This window comes from Oryzias latipes, chromosome 17 (genome assembly GCF_002234675.1).
Source record: "Oryzias latipes chromosome 17, ASM223467v1".
Taxonomy (NCBI): Eukaryota; Metazoa; Chordata; class Actinopteri; order Beloniformes; family Adrianichthyidae; genus Oryzias; species Oryzias latipes.
This window is the reverse complement of record NC_019875.2, coordinates 26,441,998-26,454,736: the sequence shown is the minus strand read 5'-3', so window position 1 is coordinate 26,454,736 and position 12,739 is coordinate 26,441,998. Positions and strand designations below refer to the sequence as shown.

Sequence of the window (12,739 nt, the reverse complement as noted above, 5' to 3'; positions counted from 1 at the left end):
AAGTCCAGGGGTGGTGTGCTTTACACCACAGCATTGACGCTTTGCATTGCCCATGGCGACGTGTGGCTTGGATGCAGCTGCTCGGCTGCGGAAACCCATTCAATAAAACTCTCTGTGTACTGTACTTGATCTAATCTGAAGGTCACATTAAGTTTGGAGCTCAGTAGCAACTGAATGTGCACAAAGTCAGCGACCTCTTTGCACTATGTGCTCCAGCATCCTCTCTCCGTCTGTTTACGTGGCTTAACACTTGGTTGCTGAGTTGCTGCTGTTCTCAAACTCTTCCATGTTGTTATGATGGAGCTGACAGTTGACTGTGGAATATTCAGGAAAGCAGAAATTTCACGACTGGATTTGTTGCACAGGTAGCATCCTATGACAGTTCCATGCTGGAATTCACTGAACTTCTGAGAGCGGACCATTCTTTCACAATTGTTTGTAAAATTAAAAAAACAGCCTGCATGCCTGAGTGCTGATTTTATACACCTGTGGCCAGGCCAAGTGATTAGGACACCTGATTCTGATCATTTGGATGGGTGAACCAATACTTTTGGTGATTTTGTGTAATTTAACCACATTTGATCATTTCTTAAAATTCTAAGTCCTGGAGGGCAAAGTAAATATGTGATGTCTAAATGTTTATTCAAAAACTAAAATAGTTCATTATCACTTTTTAAATTATTTCCCAGGGTTCCTCTTGGATTTACTTTGAAATTTTGAATTTTTCTTTAGAAACTGTGTAACTTTCACTGAAATTTCACAAATAATTCTCAGAGTGATGAGCCTTTTTATTGAAAAACTGTCAGTTTGAACTCTGAAAGTAATACTTTAAAAATGATTCCCTGCTGCAATGGCACGCTGCGTTTAATTAGAACTCAGAATTGCTCATCTTTTGAAGAACATGACTTCAGCTAATCACAAGAGGTCAAAACCACACATGGTGGCACTTGAAAAAATTTGTGTTCAGAAAAAGAAACAACTTTTTGAAGACAAAGATGAATTATCTTCAAAAGAGCTACACGCAGGGAGAAAAAAGAATGCTTGGCACTTGCTCTGTCTCCAACAGTCATGAATGAATCTACACATGCAGGCAGCCACGTAAACTAACAGAGAAAGAGGCTGGAACTGTTTGAGGCAAAGCTTAAGATGAAAGCTCCATTCAAGGTGTAATGGTGTTTTTAAGGAATAATTGTCATGGCCACAGAGTAGCGTTGAATGAATGTTCACGGTTAGATATGCGCAGACATCAAAGTGGTGCCTGAAACTACAGAAAAGCATTAAACAGCAACTTTAGCTCCTGCCCTTTTACATTGGGATGAGTTCAGAGAAGGGGAAAAACAAGTAAGTCAGCTTTTTCCAAAACCCTTTTTTTTTTACCCACCAGACTGCATCAGAGTGGGTTACAAAGAAATCTCATAAAGTCAAACAAAGTCAGACTCAATTTGTGCGTTATAAAAATATGTTTTCCTCAAACTAAATCAAATCAAATTTTATTCATAAAACACTTTTAATAACAGTGTGTTTTAAAATCCTGTTTTTGGTGTTTTTAACATGTTCTTTGGGCACTTTCTCACAATACAGGACATATATAAAGAAAATTAATCTTACAATTGTGTTTCTGAGTTTTTCTTTATTGAAATCGTTATGATAGGAGCAGACAAAAAATGCTGTCGGAAAAAGTTTGTAGATGTGACAAACGATCTATAGTGGCAAGCAAAGGTTCCCGACTCCAGTCAAAACTGTACAGCTGGATAGCTCCAATATTACTCTCCATTTTTGTTCCACTCCAATGTTAGGTTGGGGGGCTTTAGGGGGTGTAAGTGCGAGAAAATGTAAACAAAAGGATGATGGGAAATGGGGGCAGACTTACTCTTATCACAACTCAGACGCAAATTCCGAATCTAGACACTGCGTCCTAAAAACCAACATAGGTTTTAAGATTTTGGCTAAAACTGGCATAATCATACTTAAAAGACCACTGGAAACACTATCATAACATATTTAAAGATGATCAGATTGGAAATTTAAACAGTAAAACATTTTTACAACTTTGAAATCGAAAGCAAAACCAAAGACCTTCATAAACACACAATGACAACAAACTCCCTCGACCCCCATCCACACAACATAATGAAGCATAAAAGGATTTATGAATAAGATGCAAAGTAGAGAAGTGGTTTAAAGAAATGAAGCAATATTTTGTGGACCTTTCCCCCACCAGGAAGACCCAGGAGATCCTACCACCACGACCCTGAGGAGGCTTCAACCATCACCGGTGTGGTGAACCCCTCAAAGTTATGCAATGCAACCACAAGGGGGCACAATCCAGTGCTTTCATGTGCCGGTCCCAAGTCCAGGAAAATGCAGAGGGTCACGTCAGGAAACAATATTAAAAAAAATAAAACCGAAACCAAACATTGATGTGTATCATAAGCTGAACAAGTTAACAAGAACTGTTGAGGAATTCTGACACTTTGGTTCCATCTGAAACTAAAAGAAGCTGCCAAAAAGTTAAAAAGATTTCTAGAGGCAGATCAATAACTATTTTGGACTCAGCTGTTGACTTCTGTTATCAGAAAAGTCTGTCCGCTGTTACTTTTTGCTCCTGTGCTTTTTTATATGTTAGTTATATTTCACCTCCTACATTTACACTCATCCTTTTGATCTTGAGGGCATTTCCTGGGACGGAAGGTAACCCCTTAATTCTATGTCCTGTTTTTAAAGCAGACCTTTTCTAAGAACAACTATTAATGTGAAATACTAATAAAAAAATAAAAAAGAGAACATTTTTTTGTTTAGACCTCATGATAAATCATGTTGTTCATTCATTTGGACAGACTTCTGTTCTGTCATCATGAGGCATGCTCAGAGTGGGAATGGGCAGCTGCTGCACAGCCAATGAGGCAGAGCAATGAGGAGTTGGCAGATGCACTTCGCATCACATCCAGTCTCTGTTGGGGCGGCACTGACTAGCTTCATCATGGCCTCGGCTCGGACACAGGTAATGAAGGATGAAAGAGTAACAGCATACACAAACTAGATTAAAAAAAAGTGAAGTCTGCTGCAGCACAACAATCTTTTGTCATTGCATTTGCTGTGAAATAAAAAGTATAATTTTAGCTAAACAACGTTCTCTAAAGAACACTGCTGTTCATAAATGAATAAAACTGATGTAATTTTCCATAAACATCAGTCTCGGGACATCGCACACAGAATGCTGGATGTTCGAGTGTAATGCAATGAGATGATGTTCTGTATCGGGTTATGGGATCAACAACTACAATGAGTTTGTTATCCGAGGGGGAGTAAAAGGATTAAAAGATAAACAGAGATGAAAACAAACCTTCAACCTTTCAGGCTTAAATATCACTGAAAGCATCAAACATTAAATCATTATCTGGAAATTACAGCCTATTATGATGTTCAGGTCACACCGTTTCCCAAACAGAATGGCAGATTCCCGTATTAGGAAACATGATGAGAATCACGCCGGGGGGTCAGAGAGCAGAAGAAGTTTTAAAAGGACGTAGTTTTTAAATAAGAAGAACCGGTTTTTGAACTTGATAATGATGACCAAAACAAAGACCTGAGAAGATTCGGGTCACATAGACCCGGAAGTTGGTCGTAAAGCTACGCTAAGGCTTATCATGACTTGTTGGGTGAAACTGGCTCTTTCTGGGTTTCAACAGAGTGTTGTAAACAGAAGGAAGGTGATAACTGAGGTGAGAAGGTTTCTCCTTTTTGTTGACAAAAATAAGACACAGACCTTCCTGTCCTCATATGTGGTTTGTGGCCTTCAGGTGGAAGCGTACCTCAGACTCTGGAGTCAGCCCTTCAGTGTTGATGTGACCTCTTGTGCAGGGGATGACTGGTCACTCCATGTACTTTGTTGCAGTGGGTCAGGAGTCTGCAACCTTCAACAGTAAAAAAGCTATTTGTGTGTGTCTTTCAAGGATCAAAACCTAATAGGAGCCACAAAGTCTTAACTTCTCATTTGGGAAAATTGCTTTGCATTCATGACGTTACTTTTATAATAAATGGGAATTATGTTTCTTCAGATATATAAAGAGAAATGAAAATTTTCTCAAACTTTAAAATTGTTTTTTATTTTTATTTTCATAGGCTTTCCTTTTAAAATGAAAGACTTCCTGTGCCAAACAGGATCTTCCCAGTGCTTCAAATGTACTCCTGTACCGTGTCTATGCAAGATTTTACATATAGAACAGCAGAATATCATAAAGAAAGTGTTCTGGAGACACCGGCCGTTGTAATTGAAAGCACATGAGACTTTCCTACAACACATAGTTTATCATTTTAATGCAACCAATGAAGCATTGCATTATTCCACAACACTTATAAACCTCTCTGGATCGTCACTGTATCACTTTGATCCCATATTGTGAGTTTTATGCCTGTTGTGGGTCTCATAATGTAGATTTTTTTTTTTTTATATTTAAACTAAAATCACATATAAATCACAGGAAAAGGTACAGCAAGAATGTGAGCTGCATCAGTGAAGCTCCATTGCTCTCATTTATCTCAGGTTTACATTTTCTAAGTGTTATAAAGCGGGGTCCATGAAATGTCAATAGGTAATCACCCAAACTGAAAAATGTGCAGCTATCTATAACACTAATTTATAAATAGTTTGTCCTAGTTTCAGAAAGAGAAAATGCAGCTTTAAGGGCAAAATTTTTTCTGTTCTGTTTTGATCAAAATCTTAAAAAAATGTTCAGTTTGAGAGCGGAAGTTTTGCAATTTCAGAGAGTCTGTGTGATCAGATGTTTTTAAGATGAGATGGTCCAAAATATTACAGATAAAATAATATAAGTTCAGCAATTATCACAAGTGTTGAAAACTGAACTGCAAAAAACATTTTAAAGTTCTGTGAGTTTTAAAAAAGGAAAACATTTTAATAGCTGGAAAAAAAAGATGTAAAAATTGTATGCCAAAGGCAGGATTTTTCTGAGTTACAACAATGACATCCTTACAGTCTGTGATTGTTTTTATATAAAATTTTCAAGAGCAGCCTTTCACTCCCTGTGATTTTCGTGTAAATCTCTCTGGGTTTGCTTGTACATTGCAGTTTCAATCTAAGATATTTTATGTGTTGACTGTAATGAATTTGATATCTGCCAGCATGAGAGGTTTACCGTGACTGCAGACAAACAACACGTAGTTACACGTAGTTAACAACACGAAGGCACTGTATCTAAAATATATATATATATATATATATATATATATATATATATATATATATATATATATATATATATATATATATATATATAATATTATCTTTTTTGTTTCTTACATATTATTTTATAAGTCTGTCAGAGTTTTTAAGAAAAACATCACTTGAACATTGATCAAGCTGACATCTTAAATGATCTCTGTAGAAAAATATGTATTGAGAGTATAGAATGCATTTTTTAAAGACCCATTCTGATCGTCTTTTGATCTATGTTTGAATGTGTTTTTAAAATATGACTGCGCCATTTTTAACCTGAATCAAAAAACCTGTGTCGTTTTCTAGAACATAGTTTCCGCTGAGCGGCAGTAGTTAATGGCGGGAAAGGGGGGCGTAGCCGCCTCCCTTTCTGCTTCCTGTAGCTGAGAGCGCAAAGCAGGGAACCGGCACCAAGCTCATTTTCTACATCCCAAATAAACATATTTTTCCGTCTGCTCTTGATTCCCAGTGATTTGAATAAAGTCACAGTCAGAACTGTAATTTTGAGCTTCGTTTAAAACAAAATTGTCCTCCATCATAAGAAGAAGGCCACAAGACCATGACAAACATACCAATAAGACAGTTTTCATCAGTGGGTCTTTAAAAATAGCATCACCTCAGTCCATATCCCTCATTCAAGCCCTTAAAAACATGCAAGTATTTGCTGATGAAGTAAATTGAAGTTGTTGAATAACTCAGCTCTTTATGGCTCTGTCAGTTATTGACCTGTAAACTCTGACTATTTTATCATTCACAACACCTCTGTCATTTCTGTGTAATTCCAATTCTAGGGACATTCTGTAACATGGCAGGGAAAAAAAGTGGATGCGTGTTTTTTCTTCCGATTCTTTGCCTTCTTTGTGGTTCATCCCTTTGCTTGGTAAGAATCATTTACTTTTTACATCAGATGGAGAATAACGACGTTTTCTTGTTAACCGCACAGTTACCTTGTCCTTTTCTATCTTCTGTAGCCCACCGCAAAGATTTCAGGTAGGCTTTTTTCTCAGAAAAAACTGTTTTGGCCAACTTAATCACTTCATTTGTGTCCACTCTTTTCCTTTAATCGTTAACAGATTTGGATGTGGATGGTGGGCGAGATCTTGACATTTTCGACATCAACAATGGTATTAAGAAAGGGCCTTTGTTTCCCATTTGATGGTTTTTAATCATGTGAACCAAATATCTGTACTCTCCAACTCCACAGAGGCTGGATTAAACCTTGTGGAGGGGGACATTGTGCTTGATGAGGTGTGTTATTGAATCCCTTTTAATTTTCATTTCCACAGCTGAATTTGGTGGTGGAGTGTTAAACCTCACCTCATTATCTTGTTTTTGTTCTTTTTAATTGCTTTTTTATACAGAAGCAAACCCGGAATTCCATTATTGGAGACGAGTATAAGTGGCCAAAGACTATTCCATATTACATGGAAGATGATTTAGGTACGTAATTAAATAAGTTAATTTTATTTATATTTATATGGCACCTTTCACAGGAAGAAGTCCCAAGGTGCTTCACAGGTTTATATATATATATATATACATAAAGCATAAAAACGAAAAAGACAAAATACGAATACCACACAAAACAATCATCCCAAGCCCAAATAAAAACAGTTAAAATGCTTTCCTAGCATAAAACGTTTTTAGTTGACTTTTAGGTAAAATAATACGATTTTCCACAATTTATTTGAGTTAATTAAATGCCTAAGATTTCTTAAAGTCTTTCCAACTTTTACCTGACAACGTTTTGTTAGATTTCTACAATATTTATGTCAAATAACAAATAGAAGTTGTTTTTAAGTAGTGCTGCACTTATTGGTTTATACTTTTCTCTAATTTTCCACATAATTAAGGAGTCAGAGGGTGAATTACTGACGCGTATATCTAAATAATCTTATCTGTCTCCTAAGTAGATAAACTGGATCTGTGTTGTTTGTCGTATGATCTAAAGTGAGTGCACAAACCTGTAAACTTAAACAGGTTGTTTTTCAGAATTCACTAAACACTACAGACATGTCTAAAAATGTCAGAAACAACTTTAACCTCTAATGGACCCAATTCATCATCTTCTTTGCAGAGATCAATGCAAAAGGTGTGATTCTTAAGGCCTTCGAGCAATACCGCCTTAAGTCCTGCATCGACTTCAAACCATGGAGTGGAGAAGAAAACTACATTTCCATCTTTAAAGGGAACGGGTAAAACCAGAAAAATGATTTTTTTTTCTGTTCTTTTATCTCCAAAATGCAAACAAAATGGAAGTTTCTGGTGTCATGTTCACAAAATTGTTGATTTTCCCCCAAAAGCTGTTTCTCGTCTGTTGGTAATCGTCGAGTTGGGAAGCAGAGGTTATCCATTGGAACAAACTGTGACCGCATTGCCACCATTGAACATGAATTCCTTCACGCCTTGGGTTTTTGGCACGAGCAGTCCAGATCAGACCGGGATGACTATGTCCGCATCATGTGGGACCGCATCTTGGATGGTACTCAACATCCTACACTGTGAAAATTAAATCTTAAATTTTTTTGTAAAAAAGGCCATCATTTCAGAAAAATGTGTCTTATTTTCTTTCTAGCAAGATAGATAATCTTATCAAGAAAGAGTTTCAGTAGCAAAATAATCATCATTTAAGAAAACACGCCTGACTAAAACTTCATCTGTAACAATGTCTTTTTTTTTTGGCAAATTGGCAGTTTTTTTTTTTCTTATTATTTTTAAGAAAATCTGCCAATGGGGTTTTGTACTAACAAAATACAGACTGTTGCTTCTGTCTCTGCTTGTTCAACACTTTTTCTTTAGTGCACTTGCTCTGAATGGTAATATACATTTTTACAACATTTGACATGGCTTTAGACGTTGCTTTTACTACATATGGGATTAGCAGGTTTTTTTGTTCTGCTAGTTGCGACATCCTAAAAAGATAAGACAAGGATGGAAAAGTTTCAAAGATTTTTAATGCCTAGTCTTTAGGACATATCTTGACAAAATAATGACTATATTTGTATATTAAGATTAGAGATTGAAAATTGGGAGAGATTCTAAGAGATTGGTGACCTCTTTTCTACAAATATCTAATGTACAGGTAGAGAACACAACTTTAACACCTACAATGACACCACCTCCAGCTCTCTGGGGGTCCCGTACGACTACGGCTCCATGATGCACTACAGCAAAAATGCTTTTCGGAACGGTTCCGAGCCCACCATTGTCACCAAGATCCCCGCTTTCAGCGATGTGATAGGCCAGCGGATGGAGTTCAGTGACAGCGACCTGCTCAAGCTGCACCGCCTCTACAACTGCAGTAAGAGCCAGCATCCAGGCTGAAGGTTTTCTTTTGACAAAATGTACTCTTTTGTTCAGAAATGATCCTAGTTTGGACACCTTTTTAGACTGACAATGTCAATATTTCTTTAAGATCAGTCCAAATAAAGATTGTTTGATTAAAAAAAAGTTGTTGTTAAAGAAGTGAAATTTCAGTATAATGTGCCATTATTTCAATAGTTCTACATTATTTTCTAATTTTAAGAGATTACCAGGATAAAAAATCAACAAAGTTGCAGGCTCTGAGTGCAAAAACAAAACATATGTCACAATGGATGATTAGATTATTGCAGTCCAAAGTACCAGCTCATCTCTGTTTGTGTCATTTTTTTTAGCGCAGGGCTCCACCTTTCTGGACTCGTGTGACTTTGAACGCGAGAACATTTGTGGAATGGTGCAGGGGCACGACGATAAGGCCGACTGGATCCGAGTTACCAGCGCCGCCGGGGGCCCTGACATGGACTACTCCAACAACGGCAAATGCACTGGTGAGGGGGGTCTAATATAGTTATGAAATGATACCAAAAAATATGAGCAAAAGCATCTCAACTTCCTATTAATAGTCTGTCTGGAGACTTTAAATCTGTTCTTTAGACAGTAGTCAATAGGGTTTTATTACTCCTCAGGTCATTCCATGTTTATTATTCAAGGGTTAAAATTTAGAAAAAGTTGTACAGTCCAAAGTGCACACACAGAGGAGTCATTCTTTTTGACTCAAGGCAGTCCCATAATTCCTGAAACCAGATTTTTCCATATGGTCCAGTTTTTTCAAACCAAAACCCTATGAGAGCCACAAAGTTCCGCCGCATTGTTTTAGATAAACACAGTTGATCTATGTTTTTGTAGCCAATGGGAAATTCAATTATAAAATGTAGATTTAAAAAAAATTAAACAGATTTATATTTTTATATGCATAACAATTCTAATTTATGTTACTTTTTTCAAGCAGTACAGAGACTTTTCTTTCAAAATAAAATACTCTCTAAGTATGAGATCCTCCTGCAGCAGATTTACTTAGATAAAAAATGCAAGAAAGCCAATTTAAACATATTTTCCATCATCATGACTTTGGTGCACCTTCATCCTACTGTTGATTATTAACATAACAGCATTTGTGGAGAATCCAATTTAAAGAACAGTTTTAGGAACAGTGTCTCCTGTTTTGGAGCAGAAAAAAAAAAAAATGCTTTAGATATGTTCTAATAATGGTAAATGGCGTATACTTATATAGCGCCTTTCTTCCTACAAGGACAAAGCGCTTTACAGTCACAGACCCATTCACCCAGTCACACACACATTCACACACTGGTGGTCGCTCCGCTGCCAAACACAGGCGCCCGCCTACCACCAGAGGCAAGGTGGGGTTCAGTGTCTTGCCCAAGGACACTTCGACTCATGGGCGTGCAAGGCGGGAATCGAACCTGCAACCTTACGATCATGGGACGACCGCCCTACCGCTGCACCACGGCCGCCACAATAAACAATAATAATAAACTGCTCTGAGAGTCGGTTAAGCCCTTTCGCATCAATTTATCTGACATGTTAAATCTAATAGGACAAATGACAAAACTTAACTGAAACCTATTAGCTAAAGAAAAAAAAATCTAATTGTTAGCATTTTTAATAAAAAATAAAGAGCCAGAGTGGAGGGATAAAAGAGGCGCATGTGGCTCCAGAGCCTCAGGTTGCAGGCCCTTAATTATAACATAGTAAGCTATTTTCAAATCTAAACACCAGAATTTTACTTTTTTATGTTCAATAAATATGTTTTTTTTATCTGTTTGGCATCTGTTTTGGCAAATCTAAGTATTTGTTGTTTCAAATCAGCTGCAGGTTTGTTTTTTTTGAAAGATTTTATACACTGAATGCATACTACTTCTGACCTTCAGGCTCTGGATACTTCATGCACTTCAACACTGGTATTGCGGACAGTGGAGACACAGCTACACTGGAGAGTAGAATCGTTCACCCCAAAAGAGGATTTCAGTGTTTGCAGTTCTTCTACTACAACAGTGCCGGTCCCAGTGACACACTCAAGATCCACGTCAGGGAGTTTGACGGAACCAACCCCAATGGAACTCTGCGCTTCATAACCACCATAGATGGTGACTGACGATAAAGTCTGAGTCTTTGCTTGTATTTGATGCTGACGGATTTGGTTTTCTTCTGGGCAGGACATCCTCAGGAGCTGTGGCAACTTCACCACGTGAGTCTCGACGTCAAAACAAAATTCCGTGTCGTCTTTCAGGGGACAAAGGGGGGTTCTGGTTCTGCAGCAGGGGGGTTGTCCCTGGACGACATCAACCTCTCAGAGACTTCCTGTCCAGAGTTTATCTGGCGAGTAAAGAACTTTAGTCACCTCATGGAAAACACCCCAACTAACAAATCCATCTTTAGCCCCCCATTCACTTCTAAGCAAGGGTACACCTTTCAAATGCAGCTGTACCCCAACGGCGTGGAAGGGTACCCCAACGAGCTGTCTGCCTACTCCCATCTCGTAGCCCGTGAGGAGGACACGGGTCAGACATGGCCGTGCCCTTGGAAACAAATGACTATGATGCTTATGGATCAGCACCCCCACATCCAGAAGAGAATGTCCAACCAGCGCAGCGTCACTACGGACCCCACCATGAAAGCATCAGGTGCCACCATCGACCCCATAAGGGAAAACTTTTTATCAACATGTTTCCTAGTAAGATCATATTTGTTTTGTCTTTCTTTGTGCAGACTCCGACCAGTTTTTCTGGGACGATCCTCGAAAAGTTGGCGTGGAGGTCACAGACACAGATGGATCCAAGTACTTCAGAGGGCCGGGCGCTGGTACCGCTGTGTTCCTCACCCACCTCAGGGCCAGAAGCAGGGATTTCATTAAGGGAGGAGATGCCATCTTTCTTCTCACGATGGAGGGTAAACACTCAAAACAACAACCATTCCCTCAACTCCAGTTCTTCTTAAAGAAAAAAACACTGTTATCCTCTTTTGGATCAGTGGTAAGAATAAAATCATTTAATTATGTTTGTTTCAAACTTCTAATTAATAGAAGACTCAATTATGTTCAGGATCAATCAACTCCTTTATGAGGGGTAAAGGAAAAAAAGAAATTGTTCTGTGACTTTCATTCCTCCTTGCCATGGCTCCCTATAACCCTTCTGCTTTCTTTTTTTAGATGTGTCTCATCTGACAGAGTCTCAGCCTTTGCCTCCCACAACCTCAAAACCGCCCACCACCTCACAGTCAACAACAGCTGCAACCGTTGACCCATCTGTCTGCAACAATGTGGAGTGTCAGAATGGAGGAGTCTGTGTTATTGATGCAGCCAAGCCTGCATGCAGGTGAGCATTTACCAAAGCCAGCTTTCAAGTTTCACCAGTTATTCTGCAAAGGCGTGATTTTCTCTTCAGCAAACAAATAATAATGCTTTAAAATTAGCATCGAATAATGTTATTCCTTTAAACCAAACAATTTTAGAGAAGAAACTTAAACTTAATTGATTTAATAAATAAATAAATAAATAAGGATGGAGGTTACATTTCTCCTCTGACGTTGTGGCTCCATGATTTGCTTGTGTGAATGTTTGAAACATCTACTTTAATGTCCCTCTCTCATGTGTAGCTCATTTCTTTTCCTTTCCAGATGTGTGGTGGGTAAGGACTGGTGGTATTACGGGGAAAACTGTCAGCACAGAGGTTCGATCAAGGACAAAACCACTCTGGCACTGGCCTCGTCTCTGTCTGTACTGGGAGCAATGTTGATCCTCACAGCCGTGAGCGTCGTCTGCATGAAGAAGAAATACAAGAAAGGCATAACGGACAACAGCTTGGTCATGGGAAATGTGTCGAATGTCAGACTTTAACTGGAGACGTGATGGAACAGCAGGAAATCGGCAGAGAGGCAGATCAGGCAAGGTCACCCCATGTACTAGATCGCCATCTGCTGGACAATAAATATATAACATGGGAGCAATGTTAAACCTTGTGCTGTCCTAGGCACTTTAACATCGGGAGTTGGGTCATCTAGACCCACTAGACAGGGTGCTGAACATTTTTTCTTCAATGATTTGTGATCTTCACTGGTGTTCATGGATTACATGAAATCCTTTTCACCTTTATCCACCTGTGTCATGGTAAGGATAACATGTCAATGTAAGGATCGGGTCATCTGGACCCATAGGATAGAACAAGAGTT

At 38.4% G+C, this 12,739-nt stretch overlaps 1 protein-coding gene across 2 annotated transcripts; it reads left to right on the top strand.

Annotated features, from left to right (window-relative positions):
* Positions 1-5,990: 5,990 nt before the first annotated feature.
* Positions 5,991-12,622, top strand: mep1b (meprin A subunit beta). 2 transcript variants are annotated; one of them, XM_011486909.3, is made up of 14 exons: positions 5,995-6,113; positions 6,205-6,223; positions 6,307-6,357; positions 6,438-6,481; positions 6,595-6,673; positions 7,311-7,428; positions 7,537-7,715; positions 8,316-8,534; positions 8,890-9,042; positions 10,444-10,659; positions 10,729-11,196; positions 11,282-11,461; positions 11,721-11,886; positions 12,188-12,622. In XM_011486909.3, the coding sequence occupies exons 1-14, from the start codon at positions 6,039-6,041 to the stop codon at positions 12,405-12,407; spliced, it is 2,187 nt and encodes a 728-aa protein (XP_011485211.1). In that variant the 5' UTR covers positions 5,995-6,038; the 3' UTR covers positions 12,408-12,622. The 2 variants fall into 2 exon arrangements, with proteins under 2 accessions (XP_020566785.1, XP_011485211.1); XM_020711126.2 differs by lacking the exon at positions 12,188-12,622 and having other exon boundaries at positions 5,991-6,113; positions 11,282-11,544; positions 11,721-11,822.
* Positions 12,623-12,739: the final 117 nt, after the last annotated feature.

What these genes read in the sequence shown, in the direction of transcription:
- mep1b (XM_011486909.3), top strand. Translation starts at nt 6,039, where the DNA reads ATGGCAGGGAAAAAAAGTGGATGCGTGTTTTTTCTTCCGATTCTTTGC. An exon ending in GGGACATTGTGCTTGATGAG is followed by an intron (nt 6,482 to 6,594) that starts GTGTGTTATTGA and finishes TTTTTTATACAG; the next exon opens with AAGCAAACCCGGAATTCCAT. An exon ending in TCCATCTTTAAAGGGAACGG is followed by an intron (nt 7,429 to 7,536) that starts GTAAAACCAGAA and finishes TTCCCCCAAAAG; the next exon opens with CTGTTTCTCGTCTGTTGGTA.